The sequence below is a fragment of the Ranitomeya imitator genome, chromosome 3, assembly GCF_032444005.1.
Source record: "Ranitomeya imitator isolate aRanImi1 chromosome 3, aRanImi1.pri, whole genome shotgun sequence".
Taxonomy (NCBI): Eukaryota; Metazoa; Chordata; class Amphibia; order Anura; family Dendrobatidae; genus Ranitomeya; species Ranitomeya imitator.
In genome coordinates, this window is record NC_091284.1 from 701,667,718 (window position 1) to 701,690,847 (window position 23,130).

Below are 23,130 nucleotides of genomic sequence, written 5' to 3' on the forward strand. Positions count from 1 at the left end.
ATTTTTTTTTATTTTTCAGAATTTTTAACAGATTTTTTATTGTGATGAAATGCTGAGATCATTTTGGCCACCGCTATTGTCTATGCAGTAATGAGTGCACTGGACTGCAAGCTGTGACCAGTCAACAGCAGTTTGTTTATACGTACACATTTTTCTCTTGTGAGGTTTTCAGTTTTGTAGAATAATTTACAATCTGGCCAAGGACAGCTGCTGCAGGCCAGCAAAACCTGAAATCTAAAAGAGCAGTTGTTTCCCGCCTTGGTTGTTATACTGTCATGGTCAACTTTGAGTCTGTAACTCTAATCTTGCAGTACAGAAGAGGTTGGAGAAAATGCACGGGCTGACAGATTGCTAAAAGAACCCTGCATATCTAATTTCTGCTGTAAAGGAATTCTCAACATACAGTATTTACTGTACAGATGGACACAAGCGTTCATGTAAGCAGCCATTTTAGGCTAAGGAGAGGATTGAAGATCAATAGTCATGTCTGGCCTTGTTCATTACTTTGTATGTGAATAATACTAGCGGTGTTTCGCTGCTTCAGGTGGGCTGGCCTTTAAAAGAGAAGCTTTAACCACGATTTTGTAATATGAAGTAAAGACATGGCTTTAACACAAGGACTACTGGTATAGTCATTTTGACTACTTACTTGCAGTAGTTCTAGTCAGGGTTCACGAGTCCAGTAATCCTAGTGTTAAGGGCGCTTTGCAATTTGCATTGTTGTTCTGTAATCAGGATTTGAAGTTTTCTACTCCTCTGCTTCCCTCCTGTCTATGAGTGACAGGTCACTGTTCAGAGTTCAAACAGAGGAGGTAGGTCATTCAAAGGCCGGGAGGCAAACTTGAGGCAGGAGAATCACAGACGGTGAGGAGAAGACCCAGTGTACAGTACGGCTCCTGTGCACCGAAATTGAATTTGCAGAAAACCTCAAATGGTGATTAAAGAAGAATAATAAAGCACAAATCTTCACCAAATGTATCAATTTACTCTGCTACAGTGTCATTACAGCCACGTCTTTACTGTTGTGCTGACAGTTTCTCTTTAAGTACTAACAACTTGATACCTAACACCTAGGGAAGGGAATACATTTTCCTCATGAGAGACTGTGACTGTTGTGGAGGGCTGAACCAAGAGGCTAAAATTAAGTCTTCTCAATATCATTTTTATTACATATTAATTTTTATCGCTTAATATTAGGCAGAATTAAGTACTGTATGTTGTCTAGCTGCTAATGTTAATCCTTGTTATGATAAGGCTTATTGCGACATGTATTCTTACCTATTAATACAAAAGTGTACAGAATATGTAGAAAATGGGACTTCAAACAAATGACTCAAACATATTTCTGACTAACATGAAATCACAGCCGAACAAAGAGGACCATTATTAACACAAGTCTTTATAAAAACAACATTAAAAAATAGATTAAATACAGAGTGAATATGGTAGCAGAGTGCCCAGCGGGGGGGGGGGGGGGGGGTGACCAATTGCCCTGTTGAAATGATGTAATATATATATTCAATATATAATGACCAAGGATGTAAAGTAAATGAAATGTACTATATACATCAGTAATAACCGCACATAAAAAGGATGTGGCCAAGGAACAGGGATTTAATCCTGAGCGGCTTTGAACAGGCAAAATTCAATGTATCAAATAGAGGTATGAAGTGATACTGCTGTTCAAAAGCTGTCAGGATGAGAGCACACATGTATATAGCTATGTAGTGCAAAGGGCTATAGGCCAAATGGCATTTTATTAAACAAGTTAAGTAACTGATAGCAAATAGACAGAAACCCTGTTACCTTAGTGAAAAGCAAGGAGGTATCACATGTAAGAAGGACTGGACATACCCCCTTACCCCGACGCACGTTTTGCAATTGAACATCTTCCAGGGGATAAATTGGTCACACCCCCTTACTGGGCACTCTGCCACCAAATTCACTCTGCATTTATTTTATTTTTTAATGTTGTTTTTATCTCTTATTGAATAAAGATTTCTGTAATTAATGGTCCACTTCGTTCAGCTGTGATTTCATGTTAATCTGAAGTTGGGTTAAGTCACTTATTCTTACCTGTAGCAGCTAATTAACACCATATAATTCACAGATTTTTATAAAGTTTATAAAAGCAGTAAATCACATTGCTCCTGTTTTCCAGCTTCTAGTTTATAATAAGTATATATGTACCTTGATCACCAGCTACCCGCACTCAGTATGATGCCCCACCACAAAAACAATATGATACCTCCATAGCACCCACACAAAATATGATACTCACCTAGATCTGCACACATCCCCACAAAGCTCCAGTCACCACACACACAGTATGATAGCATACACAGCCCCCCTAAACATTGTGATGTCCACAAAGACTCCTATACAGTATGATACCCACACAGTTTTCCCCCTACAGTAATGACTGACACTAAAAAAATACTCACCTTTCCCTATTCCCTGATACAATGCTCCAGTCTGTGCAGTGTGTGGACTGAGGCTCCTCACACCATGCGTGATCTAGTCATGCCATTGTGCCTGCCATACTGAGACTAAGACACACAGGCTGAAAGGTGGAACAGGGAGATGAGGCTCCTCCGCCATTGTATTCAACTGTATCTGCATTCTGAGGGGGAGATGTAGGGCAGTGGGGGTGACCAAATGGTGTTCTGTTTTTAGCAGTACACCACTGTTTCCAGCACCCTGTTTGTCCAATGCTCAGCGCTGCAGTTCGTCCAGGTTGGATCTGAACGGATAACTTCTATACCAATGTGCCATTTCATTTACAAATTATATTGCTGCTTTGCTGATCTAATGTTTCCAGAATCCAGAACCTGTGCTTTTATCAATTCAGAAACTTACTGTATAAGGCAAATATATGTCTTCTGGCATACGCTTGCCATAGGATTTGTCTGAAAGACAAGATACTAACTTGTTTAGTTCCTTGTAGTAGTCCTGCGTAGGGACAAACACCGATTTTGTGTAGTAGCGTGTGTCCATCAGTTGTCTGTTTGCTTCCTTCATGTATTCTGATGTGTTCAACATGACTATTGCACCACCAGGTTTAATTATGATTTCTTTGTTGGTTTATATGGGCTTTTATGGTCTTGTATTAAAAACTTCAAATCTCAGAGAGACAGAAAAATTTGGGAATACAAACTTATGGCAACCTTTGGCACACTCAATGCAGGAATCAGTGTGTCGCATGGATTTATGTCTTTCTATATCAACAAAGGAATGTGCTCCTCAGATCATTTGGGGGCATCACAACCCGACCAGATATCAATCACAGGACGATAAAACTTTTACATTTCTTATATATGAACTGCTCCAATATTTACGGCCAGGGCCGGCGTTTGGCACAGGCAGACCAGGCAGACGCCTGGGGCCCCACCTAGAAAGGGGGCCCCCTACCTCTGCAGCCCCTGTATGAAGTGCCAGAGGGTGTACAGCAGTGGCGTCTCTCCCAAACCCCCCTTGAGACCCACTCAGTGCAGTTATTTACTCATGTGCTCCCAGAGCTCTGTGCTGTTTGCTGTAGGATCAGGTTTCACTGTCACATACAGCAGCCATTGGCTCTGACCACAGTCACTGCTTGTAATCTGAAAGTGCGACCTGCTGTCACTACAGTCTGGATGACACAAGGCAGGAATATTGTCTGCTGAATCAGGGTATTTATTATATAGAAATAAATGAATTCCCATGTGAAATAATAAGGGTAAACCATACACATATAGTACAGGTGTGCATAGGAATCAGCTTTTGGGTGCATTTTTTTTTGCAGCCAAAACCTGCTCTCTTGGCAGTAAAAACACTGCTTTCAAAGCACCCATTTTTTAGGGTATGTGCAGAGGATCCGGAAATGGCAGCACCTTGGACGCAGCGGACATGCGCTGCGTCCAAAGTGCTGCCATCTTTTGAACACAGGTGATTTCGCATGTGTTCATTGATCTGTGCGGAATCACCGCGTCCTATACATTGCACGGGTGAGATTTCTCTTGTGGAGACTCGTGTCTACACCAGATAAATTGGCATGCTGGAGTCTGGACAGATGCGCCGCATGTCCATCACCGCAGGTGAGGTGCGGGTGTCAGTGCACGCATAGTACAGATGGAATTTCTTGAAATCCCCTCCACTATACTGTAACATGTGGCCGCTGCGGGTTGGATGCTGCACAAGTTCACAGCAGCCGACCCGCAGCGTTTACTGATTGTGGGCACACACCCTTAGGGCTTTTGCTGTTTGTTTTTTTTTACAGTATGCATTTTGTCTACAGTACATGTTTAATAAAGTTAGTGTTATTCACAGAAAACGCAGCAAAAAACAACATTGCAACATTTGCGGCATGTTTTAAACTTTTTCATTGCTTTCTACAGGTGAAAAAAATTGCTGAAAGCAACACGCTGCAGATTTAAAAAAGGCTGCAGTTGTGAAATAAAAGGGTGTGCAGGAGATTTCTGAAAATCTCAGTTTTTGCTTGTGCTGTAAAATGCTGTAAACTTCTTATTTGCAGAAAAAAAAGCTGCAAAACTTCTGCATATGAACATGGCGAAAAGCTGCTTTATAAAGTGCCAGCAAAACAGAGGAGATTTCCGAAATCTCCTGCAGGCGCTTGTTTGTTTTCTGACTGGATTTCAGAACTGTAGCACATTTTAAATCCCCTCAGCTTTACCTGCTGATTTATCGCAGATTTATCGTGGGATTACCGCGGTTTTTGTACAATTTTCAACAGCATTTTTACACCTGTGGATTCCTATTATGGAGCAGGTGTAAAATGCTGCGGAACCTGCTCAAAGAATTGACATGTTGCAGAAAATACAACGCAGCGTTTCTGAGCGGTATTTTCCGCAGCATGTGTATTTCGGATTTTGTTTTCCAGACGTTTACATGGTACTGTACAACGCATGGAAAACTGTTGCAGATCTACAGCAAAATCCGCAACGTGTTCACATACCCTGAGAAACACGTCACTACTTCTGTAGTTCTCACCCTCCTGGTTTTGGCTTACCGTATATACTCGAGTATAAGCCGACCTGAGTATAAGCCGACCCCCCTAATTTTGCCACAAAAAACTGGGAAAACTTATTGACTCGAGTATAAGCCTAGGGTGGGAAATGCAGCAGCTACTGGTAAATTTAAAAAATAAAAATAGATGCTCCATACCGTTCATTATTGCCCCATAGATGCTCCATATACAACTGTGCTATATACAATGCTCTATACCGTTCATTATGACCCCATAGATGCTCCATAGAAAGCTGTGCCATATATATATATTGCTCTGCACCGTTGATTATGGCCCCATAGATGCTCCTTATAAAGCTGTGCCATATATAATGCTCTGCACCGTTGATTATGGCCCCATAGATGCTCCATAGAAAGCTGTGCCATATATATTGCTCTGCACCTTTGATTATGGCCCCATAGGTGCTCCTTATAATGCTGTGCCATATAGAATGCTGGTGCTGCAATAAAAAAAAAAAATCACATACTCACCTCTCTTGCTCAGGATGCCAGTGCTTTCAATATTTACCTGCTCAGCAGAGGGCGCACACTGACTACGTCACCGCGCTTTCTAACCTGAGCGTCACTGCTAGAGGACGCTGCAGACGGAGCCGCACCGTGGCGAGGAGCAGATAAATATAGCGCAGCGCTGTGATCCCCGTATACTTACCTGCTGCGGCGCGGTCCCTGCAGTCCCTGGCTTCCCCGGCGCTGCAGCTTCTTCCTGTAATTGAGCGGTCACAGTTACCAATCATTTACAGCAATGAATATGCGGCTCCTCCCCTATGGGAGGTGGAGCCGCATATTCATTTCTGTAATGAGCGGTCCCACGTGACCACTCAGTACAGGAAGAATCTGCAGCGCCGGGAAAGCCAGGGACTGCAGGGACCGGGCCAGGAGCAGGTAAGTATAATTACACAGCCCCCGCTCCCCCTCCCCTGCCGACCTCCCGGTATATGACTTGAGTATAAGCCGAGAGGGGGACTTTCAGCCCCAAAAAATGGGCTGAAAATCTCGGCTTATACTCGAGTATATACGGTACATATGCTGATGTGAAATACTGACCAAACACTCAACGTGTGAACGTGGCCTTAAACATACTGTAGACAAAACAAACATCCTCACTCCAAAAAAAAAGCTGAAAAAAGTGTGAAGAACACCACAAAGCAAGCTGAAAAACAGGTGTTTTGAACGCAACATTTTTACTGCTAATAGAAAAGGTTTTGGCTACTGAAAAAAATGCTGCATGTGAACATAGTCTTAGTCTGAAACGCTATGTCTATCTGTTGTGTTACATAGGACTGCAGGTGACATCTACTACATTATCTGTACTCAGAGAGTTAGCACTGTTTTATCTGAAGAGTTAAAAAAAAAATTAAGAGGGGGTTGGGGGCAACTCTTTGTCTTGGGCCCCCAATCTTTTCTGACCCTAGCAACGCCCCTGCGTACAGCTAATAGTGGCAGACCCGTTGGCCGATATAAGGCCCCTAAATATGGGGACCACAGTGCAATGTTATCATTTGGGGCCCCCACTTTAAATTTTTGCCTAGGGCCCCACTTTGTCTAAAACCGGCCCTGTTTACAGCCACAACTGTTTTCTCCCTGTCCCACATTGATAGTTCTGCTTCACTTCACTTGTCAGATCTATTGCATTATTTCTGTGTCCTGTTGTGCATAAATATGTGACTCATTTTAATATATTTCTATCTACTGGCTAACACGGTACAGATATATATATATATATATATATATATATATATATATATATATATATATATATATATATATATATGTATATATATATATATATATATATATATATATAGTGATTATAAGGACACATCTGCAGGTTCCCTTCAGCTTCCATCTCATAGGCAGACAGGGCTGCAATATTGTTACAATACAGCAGAGCTGACAGAGAAGCAAAAAATGTGTTTGCTAGAAGATCCATTTCATTTCTCCTGTTTTGTGTTAGTTACTTGTCTCACACTGGTAACTCTCCTTCATGTAAAACAAGCTCTGGAGGCAGAGTTATCTTCCAGGCAGTGTCCTCCTTATAGACTGGAAGAGGTCATATATACAGTAATAAAAGATGATTTATAAGCAACATCACAGCTGATATGCAATATACATGTAGGACTTTTTTCTATCAGTCTATAACCCGTATGCCCATATTAATAGTTTCAATAGGTCAAATGTGATGACAGATGCCCTTAAAGGGCCAAATGACTCAGGAGTTAGGGTTTAAAGGTGTTGCCTGCTTTAACTTTTTAAAGGATGGGCCAATGTTGGGGCACCTAGTGATCTGCTGTAAGTTGTTGCAAAATCTGACAGTTAATGTTTTCAGCTCCACCACAGGAGAAATGAAGCATTACACTTATCCTATTGAATTAATTGACTAACCATTGTAATGCATTGATGTGTGGGGTTCTTTAGAGATAGAGATACTGTGTAAGAACTGTTGTTCTGGCTGAGAGCTGAGGGTCCTGAACTTACTGATTAACGCATATTCTATTTAGTTTTAGGCCTGCGTTCTCCACCTCTGCTCTGCAGTAAATAGCAAACACTATACTATTTATAAGGAATACAAATCAAGTAATGTCATCAGAATGAAAAAAGACATTTTGATAGGTGCATCTTTCACAAAATAGGTAAAAAGAGCAGAGATGGAGTGCACGAAGCTGCCAATGAACATCCATTATGTGCATGATCTAGTCCAGCATGGTATGATGTCCCTTTGTACTTCATGTACTAGTTAATTTCAGCGTGAAATAATAACTAGGAGTTGCAAATAAGCATCGGAGGCTGACAATGACCTTGGCAATGTTACATTGCCTCAGGTATAGCCTGAAGTGGGAGCATATAACGCTTATGTACTTTTTTTTAGAGGAATACATTTTTCAAAGAAATGTGCTATCAGAAAGTGACCCATCGTTTAAATCATATTTTTATGTGAAACATATTTTAGGATTTTGTTGAGTGTTTTATCTTATGTACCCATATTTCCATAAAAGAATCCTGAAATCTGGCCACTGAACCTTATAATACACTTTCTGTGTCATATGATAATTATTTTTCAGTCGTCACCTCAATAACAACACAAAGCGTTTAGTGAACAGAATCGTTTATATACAGATAGCACAGAATATTCTGCTCATAACAGGTAATTTGGTTAGCTCACCTCCCTGCACAATGATCTCTGCGCAGGTCACAGAGCATGCCAACAGCACTTTCCTATAGAAGTATATGAACATGTCCGGTCTGTAGGCTCTTATGATGCACATAGCTGCTGTAAAGCAAACTAGTGAGTGCCTTTTAATATCAGTGATACATGCCTTTTAAGCAGCCATGTGAAACAGTAAATCTAGGAATATACTCCGTTTTATAAAATTAGTAATTTATAGGGATATTCAATTCATGTTTTCTCCTTGTTTGCAAAGTAAACATGAAAATGTTCCAATTATGGATAAGCACATTTTTGTCGGATATAATGAGTTTGCTTACACAGTCGGCAGTCACTGATGGTCCTCCGGGGTCTTTCTACTTACAGTTTCTCTAATCTTCATTATTCAGATAGAAGCATAAAACCTTGTATAAACACAGTGCATATTCTGAGAATTGAAAATCCACATTTTTACAAGAATTATTACTAACCTTTTAAATAAGAAGACATTTTCAGTTGCACTATCCTCAAACATACAATATGCTCTCTGGAGGCATTTATTAGGTTGCCAATCGGCATAAGAAGCTGTTGTCACACTATTTTATGCACTTGGTGGTCATTTCTCTCAATTGAATCATATTTGTATTAAATGTACTGCCATATTAACAATATCTTAAAATCCTCTTAAGGGGTTTTAGGGAGTTCAGAGTTTTCCTAACCTATAGCTAAGGCCCTAACAAATATATCTTGACTTTTATTATTATTATTATTATTGCAGGCTTCCTAAAATTCATAAATAGCTATGAATAGCTAGGTATGAAGCTATTTAACAGAGAAACTGTATAGTTATTGCCCAAAGCAACTAATCAGAGCACAACTTTCATTTCACAAGAGGAGAATATGAAATGTAAGCTCTGCTGTGATTGATTGCTTTAGAATCGTGGAATCATAGAATGTTAGAGTTGGAAGGGACCTCAAGGGTCATCGTATCCAACCCCCTGCTCAATGCAGGATTCACCAAACCATCTTAGACAGATGTCTGTCCAGCCCCTGTTTGAAGACTTCCATTGAAGGAGATCTCAAAACCTCTCGTGGCAGCCTGTTCCACTCATCTCATCTTTAGGCAACAAGGATAGTCACTTTTTTAGACATTTTCATACATTTCCCTCATTGACTTTAAGTTCTTTTTCTTCCCACAAAATGAAACAGATTCAAGTGCTCATTTACTGCTCTATTACCCTATTGAATGTGTTTTGTATTTTTTTAATAAACGCAAAGCTTCCATTGCTAAAAATAATCGTATTGTTCTAAATAGATTTACACAATTAGGGTGCAGTCAGACGGCCTAATAAATCAAAAGGAGATTGGAGCGTAGTGCACAGACTGGCCGGTGGCTCTCCCGACCTCAGCTTGATAGCTTCAAGGATTTCTACGCAGGTGTCACATTTGGGTCAGGAATGCCATCAGCCAGTCCGTGCACTACGCTCCCATCTAGGTCCGAGTTATATGGCCGTCTGACTGCGCCTTTAGGCTTAATTTAGATATCTAAGTTTCATGATTCATATTATATGTCATGATGAGGCAGAATTCAGCTGTCTGGGTTTTACGGTCTGAATAGGCAGATTATTTATGGACCTGTCAAGAGGCTGTTGAGTTCGGGTAAGGAAACCAGCAGCCAGTCCATAAAATCTGTACTCTGTACTCGGATGTCTGCATTCAACCATAATATTAAAATAACATAAAAAGGGCATCTCCTGAATAGTTAATTAAAGAAAAACAGAATAAATAAAATGTTGGGAGTGGCATGTGTAGAGTATGCTGGCCCAGTAGCACTGACAGTAATGAGATGTCTTTTTAGGTGTTGCTTGACACCACACAATCCTAACCACCAGGACTGGGTGGGAGTACTAGAACCATTTTGTCTATATTGGAGCACTTGTGGAGACTGCATTAGTTTATTATTTTCTCCACCCATTACCATCACCAATGGTCCTAAGACCAAACGGGAATGATCAAAAGGTCTCAAAGCTGTCACATAGTCTGCCTCTATAGTACTTATGTCATTGGAGTTAAAGGGAATCTGTCAGTAGAAGCAACACCCCTAAGCCGTCTATATGGGCATGCAGGTCATAGGAAGCTGAATAAAATGATGCCTTGATATCTGATCTGTTGTCTTATTCCTGAGAAATCCATGATTTTCTTAATATACAAATGAGCTGTTAGGCCACGTGACATGTTGAGTATTTGGTGAGGTTTTTTTACCTCAGTATTTGTAAGCCAAAACCAGTGGAACAGTCAGAGGAAAAGATTAATAGAAACACTTGCACACACTCCTGATTTTTGCTTACAATACTGAGGTAAAAAAAGTCACCAAATACTGAACGTGTGCGAGTGGCCTTAAGAGCTATGGTCAGGACACAGATCTTCCTGAGAATCTGCCTCCAGAACTTATTTTAAAGGAAAAATGTGCTACCAGTGTGAGACATTTTGATCAGGAGAGCAGACTGTCTGTGATTCCATGTCTAACACTGGTAACGCCTCCTTTCATGTAAAAAATAAGCTCTGGAGGCAGATCTAGGGGAAGTCAGTGTCCGGCCCATAGATGTTCACAGCTCGTTTACATATTAAGAAAAAACATGAATTTCTCTGGCATAAGACATCGGATCACCGATATCAAGGAATCATTTTATTCTACTTCTATGTCTGACATGCCCATACTGACGGCTTAGGAGGGTTAACCCTACTGACAGATTCCCTGTTAGCATAGGATGTGTCTACCAATTAGACTGCAGGTACAGGAACAGCACTGTCTTCATGTATATTACTATAGATTACTAGAGTTCGGAGTTTAGTTCACTATACAAAAAAATTAGCAATTTGTTAAAGTGGATAAATGAGGCCAGTCTTTGATTTACCTGTAATTCCTGTTAGACTACTGACTACTACAAATGGACAAACGGATTACAAACAGCTCCGTATGCTAATAGCACAATAATAAGAACATAAAGAGTCAGAATTCAGAATTGTCAGAATTGTTATTTGTAAAATGCACAAGAAAATGTTCTCTGTAATTGGGAAATGTCCACAAAAATAAACCATGGAAAAAGAATAAAACCAACACACTCTTTAATCCTTCAACTGCATCTCTGCGCAGCATGCAGTCATACAAAACATAAGCAGAAAGCAGCACAATGCTCAATTGACCGCTGTGAACTGTGAGAGACAAGACTAGAGGATTAAATAATGGCCTGTTATTTGCAGTCATTCTAACATACTAAATGCACCAACAACAGATGAATATAAAGATCTATACTGTATGTAGCCATTTCTACAATGTCATTATAAAATTCATATATTGGCAGAAAAATGGACAATATATGGGATGGTAACAGTACAAAGTCCCCAAAATATAAAATACCAATTGTCCAGAAGGACTGGTAACTCCAGGTCCCCAGCAGCATCCATTATAAATAATGGTCACACACTGATTTCCATGAGCATTGTAAAAAGCGGGATTTCCTGTGGTTTCAATAGAGATATCAGGGTCTACAATGATCAAATCTCTCCCTCCCCCACACATACCAGCATTAGGTCAGGTTCACGAGATTGCATTTTCAGTCCCTGTGCACAACAGAGTGCACATGGGCACAACAATGGCCAACACTAGCCAAAGGGCTAGTGCACATCTGCAATTTTTCACCTAAGGTCCATATGGGAAAAAATTGCAGTGTTCACTAATCTCATCCGTTTTACAGAGAAATTCAGTGCATGTGAATAATGTTTTATATAATACGTACAGCAGCTGCTGCAGATCCTCTTTTTTGTGAAGGAGGTAAGGAATTAATGTTAATCATTGCTTGGATATGGTGACGCCATTGATTCCTGATGAAAATCGAAGTGTGCATCTACTGGGGGGTTTAACGAAGCACTTACTACAATGTCGCTACACAGTGTCAGCCACAATAACCCAACACATGTCACTCAGAATACCATCCACAAATGCTCTTCATAACTCAACTCAGAAAATGATTATACAAATATTTGCCAGCTCTCCAATTACATAGATAAAAGTGTGAGAAGTATTTTTTTCTTTATTTATTGGTTGGGGCTACATGGCGACTTTGGCCACAACAGAGATTGCACGGCCAAAGATCGCTGTATGCCGCTGCTACATCACAGCATGATGCAACTGAATGGGGTTATATCATGACCAGCAACAAGTAATTTGCAAAAAGGCAGAACCAGATGGATTTTTTGTGACTTGCTTCAGTTGAGGTTTCTTTCGGGCCAGAATGAGACCCCATTCACTTGCACTAAGCAGCAATTTAAAAGCCACATTCAGCGATGTTTGGCCGCGTGACCTGGGTGGTGTCCATGGAGATTCAGCCTTCAAGTTGCCGTTGTGCAAACTTTAGTGATAGGCCTAAGTCACACTACCGTACAATACGGCTGAGTTCTATGCAATAAAAGATCTTTGAACAAATTATTAAACAACATGTATGTAAGTACCTGGATAAGAATGGCAGCCCCCCCATAAGAATTAGGGAATAAAGAGGGGGTCTCATGGCCACACAGGCTATGAATATGTTGATGGAATAGTTCTGTGAAAGGGTTAATTTTTGAAGCAAGTTGCTGGGTGAATTTAAGTTATTTTTAGAAGCACTGGTTAAGTCCAGTCAGTTTTAGCGCCCTTTTAACGGCTGTTCAGTGGTGGACTGTGCGTTGCTGGGCTGTTGTCGGTGTATTTAAAGCCAGTCTTGGCAGATTTTAGGCACTCTGAGGCGAGTGCTGAAGAAAGAAGATCCCACCTTCCCTCCATTGAGCTGTTCTCTTTGTCGTGATGTTTATATTGTGGGAAAATCATCCAGTTCCTGGATGGATTGTTTAATGGAGTCTTGGAATGTTTGGTTATTTATATGAATCGTTCAATTGGTATGTTTACTGTTATATTTTTAAGTTACCCAAGAATAAACATCACGGCCAATTTTATTCCACAATATTTTGTTGTGTCATTATTTTAGTATGAATGAGACTTGTGTTGCCATGAAGTGATTAAACAGAGTCAGCATGGATTTGTAACTAATAAGTCATGTCAAACTCACTTATTTTCCTTCTATGACAGAATCACTGACTGGGTAGATCAGGGAAATGCTGTAGATATAGTATATCTTGACTTCAGCAAAGCATTTGACAAAGTATCTCACACAATCCTTATTGAAAAAATGAATAAGTATAGAATGGACAAGGCAACTGTTAGATGGATTCATAACTGGCTTAGTGATCGGACCCAAATAGTGGTAATTAATGGCTGCACATCCAGTTGGAAGAATGTCTCAAGTGGGGTACCACAGGGCTCTGTCCTGGGCCCTGTATTGTTCAACATCTTTATCAATGATTTAGATGAAGGAATTGAGAGTACACTGATGTAGAAAGAACACAATAAATATGAATAAACAATAGAAAAGAAAATCATTTTTGTTCAGGGAAACATGGCATTTTTCATATCATAATCTGTATTGAAAAAAAAATTAAATCTTGGCATTGTCACTTTGGTCACTGGGGCCATTGTATACTCGTACATCCTGTTCTTCCATGTAACCCACATGTACAATAGCAGCAACAGCCTCAGATACCATGATATATATTTTACAGTGGATGGTATAAATGGGCAGCACAGTGGCTCATTGTTTAACACTGAAGCTTTGGGTTTCCTCCAGGTTCTCCGGTTTTCTTCCACACTCCAAAGACATACTGATAGGGAATCTATTTGATTGTGAGCCCCAATGGGACAGTGATCCTGATGTCTATGGAATTAATTGTGCTATGTAGTAAACATAATACATGGTGGATCCTGTCTTATCAGCTGTGTATAGAGGTGGAACCTATCATTATAATGCTGCCTGAGATGATAATGAAATTTCTGATGTGTTCCTGAAAGAACAGGTAGTATGGATCTAAATCTAAAATTGCAGTGTTAAAATTGCAAAATTACTATTTTTATACAGATTGTGATATGAGGATCTGAAAAAAATTATTAAAAATTATATTGTACACAAAATTAAAGCATCGGGCTATTTTCTGATTCTACCTTCCTTTTAACTGCTTCATTACCATAAATATTTTGTTTGGATCTAAATATTTTACTTGTTGGTACCCCTTCCCTGGCACTCAGGAGCCTGGGACATGTGCCACATTTGCTTCCCACCACACCACCACCCTCAGCTGTGTTCCATTGTCTTGTCAAGAACACATGTCTACTAATTTTGCTGGGAAGTTTAAAAGAATAGGCTCAGAGAGGACTATTCTGTAATATGAAAGCTAGGAATGATTTTAAAGAAGCACTCCCAGTAAAGTTTTATTCTCTTAATATACTGAAGTCATGATGTAATATAGCACTGTGTACTTACAATTGCTCATTTTGCCTTTCTACCCAGCTAATTCTTCTCTTTTATCTGCTCTATGTAGAAACAGAAAGACTTTTTCCCTGCATGAGTCATTCCACTCTTCACTGCCTGACCCAACTGTTTCCTCCACCCCTGCCAGGGACTTTTGCAGTGATGATTCATGCAGGGAAATTAACCTCCTGTTTCTACATAGAGCTTAGAAGTATTCAGCTAGTTTGTTTTTAATCACATGGTGTAATAGACCTAAAGGAAAAGAGAAGAATTAGCTGGGTAGAAAGGCAAAATGAGCAGTTATATGGAAGTGCTTCTTTGAGTGATGCATACATTTAAAATAGGGAAACAATACATATTTTTAATGTGACTATAGAGTGTATATACTGTATATATATATATATATTATATGTGTATATATATATATATATAATTAAAGGAAGCAATAATTCCTACTACATAAAGCTTAAGGATCAGCTAAAGACTAGACAATACTGAGATACGTTAATTTACTTTTAAAATGTAAAGTCATGTTCACCTGTGGAATGAGAACGTATTCTATACACCTGGATGACATTGTTTCTGCAGCTTGTACCCAAATCTCTATTCAGGTGTATGAAACACTTTGGGAAAATTCGGCAACAAATTGCCATGTTGCATACCGGAAAGATATATATCTTGGTACCGTGTTAGCCAGTAGATAGAAAAATATTTAGAATTGAGAGTCCTCAGTGGTTGATACCTTTTAATGGCTAACTGAACAGATGGCAACAAATTGCAAGCTTTCAAGACTACACAGGTCTCTTCATCAGGCAAAGACTAAAAGAATTTCTGAAGAATGACATATTTATGCACAACATAGCACAGAGAAAAAAAGGAAAAACCATGGATAAGACAGGTGACATGAAGCAGAATTACCATGGGTGATAAACAGTTATGTCCATAAATATTGGGCCAGTTCTTAGATAAGGAATGTTTTATTGTCCTCTGATTAGGGTTTCTGTTGTGATGACCCCTCATAGTCTGAGGGGCAAGTTCCTTAATTGATATAAAAAGACATAAATCCGTGCGACACATTCATTCCTGCAGTGAAACTGTCAAAGGTCATCATCAGTTTATATTCTTCATGTTGCATACCCTAAGGCTGCCGTCACACAAGCAGTATTTGGTCAGTATTTTATATCAGTATTTGTAGCCAAAACCAGGAGTGGGTGATAAATACAGAAGTGGTGCACATGTTTCTATTATACTTTTCCTCTAATTGTTCCATTCCTGGTTTTGGCTTACAGATACTGAGGTAAAATACTGACCAAATACTGCTAGTGTGAAGGCAGACTAACAGTAAAAGTCCAATCAGGGAGGAAGACGTAGCAATTAGAAAACAGTGCACGCTTCTGAAGGCAACATAAAAGACTCTTATAGATCTTATAGACGCTCTTTGTTAAAGGGGCCTGTGTACTGACAGATTCCCTTTAAGATCATAAGTGATTACTGCAAAGTGAGTGCAACGATTACCACTGCGTATAAAAGCAGAATGTTGCTCTCCTGTGATATATAAGGTGATGTCATGCTGTTAGCACAGAATGCTGTAGCCAGATGATAAAAAAAATGAAAAACAGCACATTTCTGCTTCTTGCCATCTATGCCGTTTCCCTGTTCTCGTGCTTTAGATTTTACAGCTGGGATTTCAGCATCTTTGTTAAGATATATTCCCACTGGCTTGGATTCATTACAACCCCAGCAGTACATTTTGAATTATTCAGTCCTGACAGATCATCAGAAGAGGGTGAGATTGTAATGGTAATTATATTGTATGTGAACAGTTCACATAAATAATATACTGTTATCTCATCTAACAACATTCAGCAAGGTCAAAACGCGTCAGCATCGATGGCTGACTGGGTGTCGGGACCATAACAAAAAGAAAAAAATATATGTTATTCTATATCTTCTCCTAGCTGTAGGTAACAATAGCTCCATCACTTTTGTAGACTGGGATATGGCTCTTTTGTTTTTCGAAGACACAGTAGCGGAAGGAACAAGCCCTTGCCCACACTGTGCCGTGTTGTGTCATTCGTTGTGTAATGATGGCACTGCTCATGCTCCTTACGGTACCATATTAAAAAGATATTCTCCCATCGAAGCAATGTTTTATCGAAAAATATCTCTGTAATATTGCTTCAGATGGCACTGATGCCACGGTTCACACAGAGGCTCTGCGGTCCTAACATTTTATACAGGGCTGTAATACATTTGAGTGCATCAAGAAATAAGCAGCGCCAAAACGGCACTTTTATTAAAAGCGAGGTCCAAGACTAAAAGAATATTTAACAGAAAGGTGTAATCAGACAAGCTGTAAATAACGGCTCAATAACTAAAGAGGACCTGTCGCCATTTCAAAAGGGCCCAGATTTTGCTATCCCGCCGCTTTCCTGATTAATTCCTTTTTTTTCAATCCGCTATATGGTTCCAATTTTTATGATCTTTTCCAAGGGGGCATTGCTCACAGGATTCTTTGGGGGGACGTATTGCAGTGTAATGCACTGTTACACACCATTGGTATCATAACCACCATTGGTGTTTTATATAGGCACTTTCTTCTCTATATTTTTTCCCCCGTAACGTTGTTCTATTAATACAGCATGGGTTTCATCATGATCTACCTATCGTTCTATCTTGTGCTGAATATGGTACTAAATGGCTGATATTTTGATATTTTATACCTATATTTGCCATCCATTCCTTGCTCAGTACATCTCCCTTATTTTTGTTATCAGGATGTGTATTTGATTATCGCTAGCAACGCAGCCTAGCTGATACCTATGCTTCATTTATTTATTTGCTGCAGGGGGCAATTTATAGGGTGTCTTTTGTGAGAAATTCACGTATTAGTGTCTTGTGTGTATTTTACCTGGGCTATATTCATTTTATATGAGAGGCTTCCATTGACTTTTTAAGTGTTTTTATCTATATATATTTTTTGTGTGTGTAGATGTTCAATAATAAAGAATTTGTTTGATTGTATATTGTCTGGTCATCCCACTTCATATGGCTTGTCTTTGCCTTTTTCTTTGTTGCAGTGTAATGCAGAGCAGCCTAAAGATACGCCCCCAGAAAATCCTGTAAGTACCGCCCACTTGAAAAAGACCACAAAATTATCGCTAAATAAAAAGGCCCATATTCCTGGAACCATATTGCGGACTGAAACAAAACAGAAAAGTAAAATACTAAGCGGAGCAGTGAGAATAATATAAAAGCAAAAAATAGCTACTTTTGACTTGCTCATAGGTTAATAATGCAGAGTAGCCTATGGCAAATGATCAGATGCTGGATTTATCTTAAACTACAGATTGATTGCTAAGGAAATGAAGTGTAAAAAGATGGTACTGAATAATTCACTAGTTTATTTTAAAAGAGACATATTATATAGCTATGAATAAAAAATTAAAAAGTAGAAAAAAATCTATGGAGAGAATTATACATTTACACTTACTTTGTACGAAATCCCTCTCATCTCCAGGACTTAATCCAGTTGGTGAGACAGAAGATACCACAGTGGATTTTGTGAATATTCCGCTTATAAACTTTAGCATCTTCCTATCCCTAGCCGCTGAAGACCTGGCCTTGTCTCCAGTAGGAGATGGTCCTTCACGGCCCTTTTTAAATTCGTCGGTTAGTAAATCGAAGTCACTATTGTCCACAGTCTTGCTTTTTCCCTTTCTAAAACCTTTAGGGTCGCATGAGGAAGGAGACAGCAGACTTTTTCCTCCTGCAGAGAGTTTTGGAGTCTCAGCTCTAGGGCTGCTCTTGGTGGAGGATTTTGACTTACTTTTACCACCTTCATTTTCAGGCCATGAGAGTCTATTTGAGCCACTTTTTTGACTTAGATTTTTGTCACGGTTGTCTTGACTTTTGGAGGCCTTAGTGAGTTTAAGTATTCGACTGCCTTTTTCCTTACATGGTGTAAGAAGAACAGGAGGGATCTTCGATTGATCTACAGGAGTAGGAAGTCCCGAGACACTTACACTAGAAAGGTATGGAGGTCTTGTCTTGGTTTCTATTTGTAAGGTGTTCTTCTGTGATTCCCCAGACTTATCTGGGCTCACTGAGAGAGATACAGTTACTGGTGCTTCACGATATGGTGTTCCTGGCTGGCATGGTACAGGGAGCAATGGGCTGGCTGGAGAGCTAAAAGAATATCTAGGTCCAGAAAAAAAAGTAGGACTTGAATGCTGTCGAGGACTGTTGCAGCGTCGATTAGGAGAGTTTTGAAGAAAGTAATCTGAGGTGACACTAGTACTGATCCACATAGCATCCTGTCTATGGAAAAGTCTTTCCAACCGTTTAGTCTTTCCAGGGTCTTCACTGTCTTGCGTGTGGTCATCTACTTCAACTGGCAAAGAAACATCTATATCTTTACATGGTGAGAGAGATAGCAAAAGTAAAGGCTCTGGAGTCTTTTCTCTAGGAGCGGTTAGCTCACTGATGTCAAGAGCATTCTTTTCTATTAAAGTAACAGGCCTATCATTGTTTGCTTTTGCACCAGGAGATTTGGTGGTCCCAGTAACTGGTGCCCTAGCACCTGGGTATGTTCCCATGCCAGACACTGGTGCTTTTATTCCAGTTGACATTTTAGTTCGAGGAGTGGGAGATGGTACGGCATCACCAGATAAAATTGCAGGTTTAGCAATTATACTTGGGGCTTTTATCGCTGTAACTGGAGGTACTCCAGAAGGTAAAGTTTTGGATGTACTAATAGGTGGTTTTGCTCCAGGATATGTGCCAGTACCTCCAGTCTTTGTTTTCTCAGTGACTATTCCTGCAAATGGAGCTCTGATTCCTATGGACTCTTCAGCTGTCACCACTACAGATGCAGCCCTGACTCCCCGAGCTGCACTTCTAGCAGCAATTATTTTGGCCTCACTAGGTTTTGCTGCAATTACTGGGGCGCCTCCAGAACGAGATGCAGAAAATAATGCTGATGCAGTGCGAGCAGCACTTATTGGGGGAGCAGTAACTCGGGGTATGCTGGATGGTATTGTGCATGGTTTGTCTGCAAGTTCTACTGCTCTATCAGATTTTTCTTCAGAAATTGTCGCAGAACAGGTATGCGTTGGTGAATCTGAACATACAGCTGGTACCTTTGATGCCTTTAAACTCCGGCGGGTGATTCTGGATTCGGTAACTGCTGCTTGAGGACTGACCCCTTCTGTAACTTTGGAAACATGCACTGGCACAGAACTAGTTATTAAGTCTCTGGAAACATCAGTATCAAGTGCAGGTCTTCTCGTGAGGGAACCTCTAATTACTCGTACTCCACCAAAGGGAAAATCCCTTTGACTAAAAGGCACTGGAGCACTAGCAGTTCTTGTTTCCTTCATTCCTCCTGGAGGCCCTGAAGCGCTAGACATTTTTTTGTTCTGGCTTGATGATTCTTCAGTGCTAGATACATTTGTTGGTTTATCCCCATGTACTGCATGACTAGACGTTTCAGGCTTTGTAGTTTCCTGTTTTGGAGTTGAAGAACTTGTGGTGTTTGATGAAACTGAGTTGTTCACAGATGCTGCTGGTAATGAAGTACTAGGTATCACGGTGCCATTCTCTTCCTGTTTTTGGGTTATAACCCCAGTATTTCCGGGTACTACCTTTGTTGGGACTCGTGATGCCCCCTTATCTGTAGGTGATGGAGTAGAACTGGTGGGTGTACACGTACCTCCTGCTCCTGGTAAAAATTCATCTGTTGTTGATGTTTCAGAGAACCCCACTTTTTCTGTAGTTCCATTGCTAGACACTTGGCTCTCAGCTGGGCCCACTGTTGAAAAAGTGCTTGTTATGTTACTTACTGGTATAGAAGCTGAAGGGCGGCATAATACAGTGTCACTCCGCTTTACAAATGCTGTTGATCTGATGGGAATTGCACATTGTTCTCGGTCTGAGACAGATGTTTCAGATTGTTTTGGTTTTAAGGAAACTGGCAAGAGTGCATCATTGGTATCCTGGGCCCCCTTTGAACCAACAACTGTCCCCTTGCTAGTATTATTCAATAGTGCACTTTCTTCGGTGATAGTCTTTTCTTTTCCATCACTCACCCCGGCTTCAGGAGTGGGCCCTGCCCAAGCCCAGACATCAGGAAAATCTCTATCCAGTGACAGGCAATGGGCCAGTCCAGGTGTGCTGCCAAGTGAAGGAGTGTCATGTTTCCGGAATACTTCAGTGCTGTCAGCCTTTTTTTCGTCTCCCACAGCCTCTAATTTGACTAGGGTCAAAGAGATGTGGTAGGTGGTCCTGCGCTGGAGGGTGGCTCCTCTGCTCATGGGTCCCCTGAGTGAGCAGCTTGCAATATAGCAAGGGCTGCAGAGTAGTCTGCCTGATCAACCACACTGCTGGTCTGCAATCAGCTCAGCACATCCATCATCTGATGTACCACCTCTTCGCCACACAGGTGTCCCTGCAGCATAGATCCGATCGCCAGACGGAAAATACACGCCCAGGAATGTCAGTCAATAGCTATCTGCAAATAATGCACAAAAGAAGAGGGGGAAAGCAACCCTTCAGACGCAAGACCTCATTGTATAGGAGCATCACTGCACTGGCTCAGGATTGCAGAAGGCACTGATGTTCCTGCTGATAGTTCCCTTGAAATTCAGTTCCATTGTCTGCCAGGTGTAAAGCAAGGTGAGCAGGTGCCACCATAGTCGGCTGTCCTCTCAGGCTGCCTGTAGATTCTTCATTGCAGCAGCAGCAGCATCAGCATCAGACGCCTCAATCCCATGCAGGTTCCACGGTGGCTAGAGACAGGCTTGTCACTGATCTCCATTCACAGAGACACACCAGCTATTCTTCTGCCTTCTCTCCAGTGTCAGGGCTGCACTTTAACGAACACTTCAATTTTGCATCTCATACGAAGAGTTTGCAAAGGAGGGGGCTAGAAAACGGTGTAATCGCAGCATAATATGCCACCCAAGCGTGTTCTAAAGACTAGCAGGACTCACTATTCATGGTATAGGAATAGGAGGGGCTGTGATCGCTGTTCTACACCCACACCACAATCTGGCAGCTCAGCGCCGAATACTAAAGGGTGAATGTGACATCCAACTAGATTTATGCCCATGTATGAAATAATTCCATGTCTGTGTTTCACTGCTTCTTTGTCTTGATTATGGGTTGAGATGCATCATACATGAAGTCATAATATGTATTCGAACATGTTAGAAAAATAGAAGAGCTTTAAATAACAACCTGCGGCTCTTCAGTTATGGTGGAACTACCGGTTACAGCATTCATACCAGAGGCGGACATATCATTAGTGCAACCTGTGCAGTCGCAGAGGGGCCCAAGAATTTTATGAAGCCACTTCTACCTCCAAAGCAGGTAGAATTGTGCAATGTGAGGATCTGTTGGACTGCAGTCCATATACTATTCTAGCACAGGAACCATTTTCTGTCTGTGTCCACCCCGGATAACTATATTATACCACCAGTCTTATAAGTATCAGCATTCTACCACCTAATGATAGGTCTTCAGACACCAAGCTGTAGAGCTAGAAATTTCCATTTAAAGTCATCGAAAGAATTATGAGCAAGTATATTGGGACTGGGATAAGCAATCCAGCTACAGAAACGACATGTAGAGACATTTTTTTCCTGCGCCTCAAAGTATTGACCTTTGTGCGTCATTTTTAAGTCCCTATATGTTTGGTAAAATGAAATAATTAGTTTTTGAGTTTTATCTTTCTCTGCTGGAAATGCATGGCGAGAATAAATGCGCAATGAAACATGGCAAGAAACCTCACTAAGTCATTGCAGTGTTGAAGATGTTGTCCATTATAATAAAAAAAGTCTATTATTTTCAAAAACACAGAAGCTCATGTGCACAGGCCCTATCTGACTTGCATCTTGGTGCCATTTACCTGCATATTGTGGCTAAGTGGCCATAGATCAACAACATGTAATCCAACTTGTACACCGATTTCTCTAGAAGGGTGATTTCAGAAAACCAAAATGTCACTCAACATGAACCATTCAGAAATCACGCAGAGCAACGCACTGTGTGTAACCATCTTGCCTGGCACTCATGGCACATGTGGAATTACAGAGGGCTACATTCTCTAAAGACCAAGACACTCCCCGAATATTGGGAATACATCTCCAATCCAGCTACCAGCCAGTAGATGACATCCAACTGAAGACGATAGTTCTCCCTGACTTCACAGTAACTCATGTGACTAAGGCCTGGTGCACACCATTGATTTCTCCGTACAAGAGTGATCCAACAAAACATCGGATTGCCCTCAGGCCAATGTTAGTCTATGGGGCTGCCCTAATGTCTGATTTTTTTCCCTCGGACCATCAAACATTTACATTAAAGTCTAGAGCGACGTTGACACAAAGTTTGGGTGATTTTGCTAGCAGAGATGCTGACAGTCCTGCACAACCTTGGTGTGGACCAACTCTAATGAGATAATCATACGTGTAAATGTAATCCTAGCTGGTGCTATTTCCACAGATCTAGCACCTGAATTTCTCAAAGCTACTGCTATGACGGAAAAGACAGAGAAACCCAGACACCTAC

General features: G+C 40.6%; 1 protein-coding gene across 4 annotated transcripts in view; it reads right to left on the minus strand.

Moving 5' to 3' along the window:
- Positions 1–23,130, minus strand: part of AGAP2 (ArfGAP with GTPase domain, ankyrin repeat and PH domain 2) — a 389,873-nt gene that overhangs the window by 218,340 nt on the left and 148,403 nt on the right. The window contains exon 1 of one of the 4 annotated variants that reach the window (XM_069758595.1): positions 18,053–21,548. The exons of 2 other annotated variants lie outside the window; for them this stretch is intronic. In XM_069758595.1, the coding sequence (XP_069614696.1) occupies positions 18,053–20,873 (2,821 nt within the window). In that variant the 5' untranslated portion in view covers positions 20,874–21,548. Of the gene's footprint in view, positions 1–18,052; positions 21,549–23,130 lie in introns of those variants that run through there. One more of the 4 variants, XM_069758596.1, reaches the window with a different exon arrangement.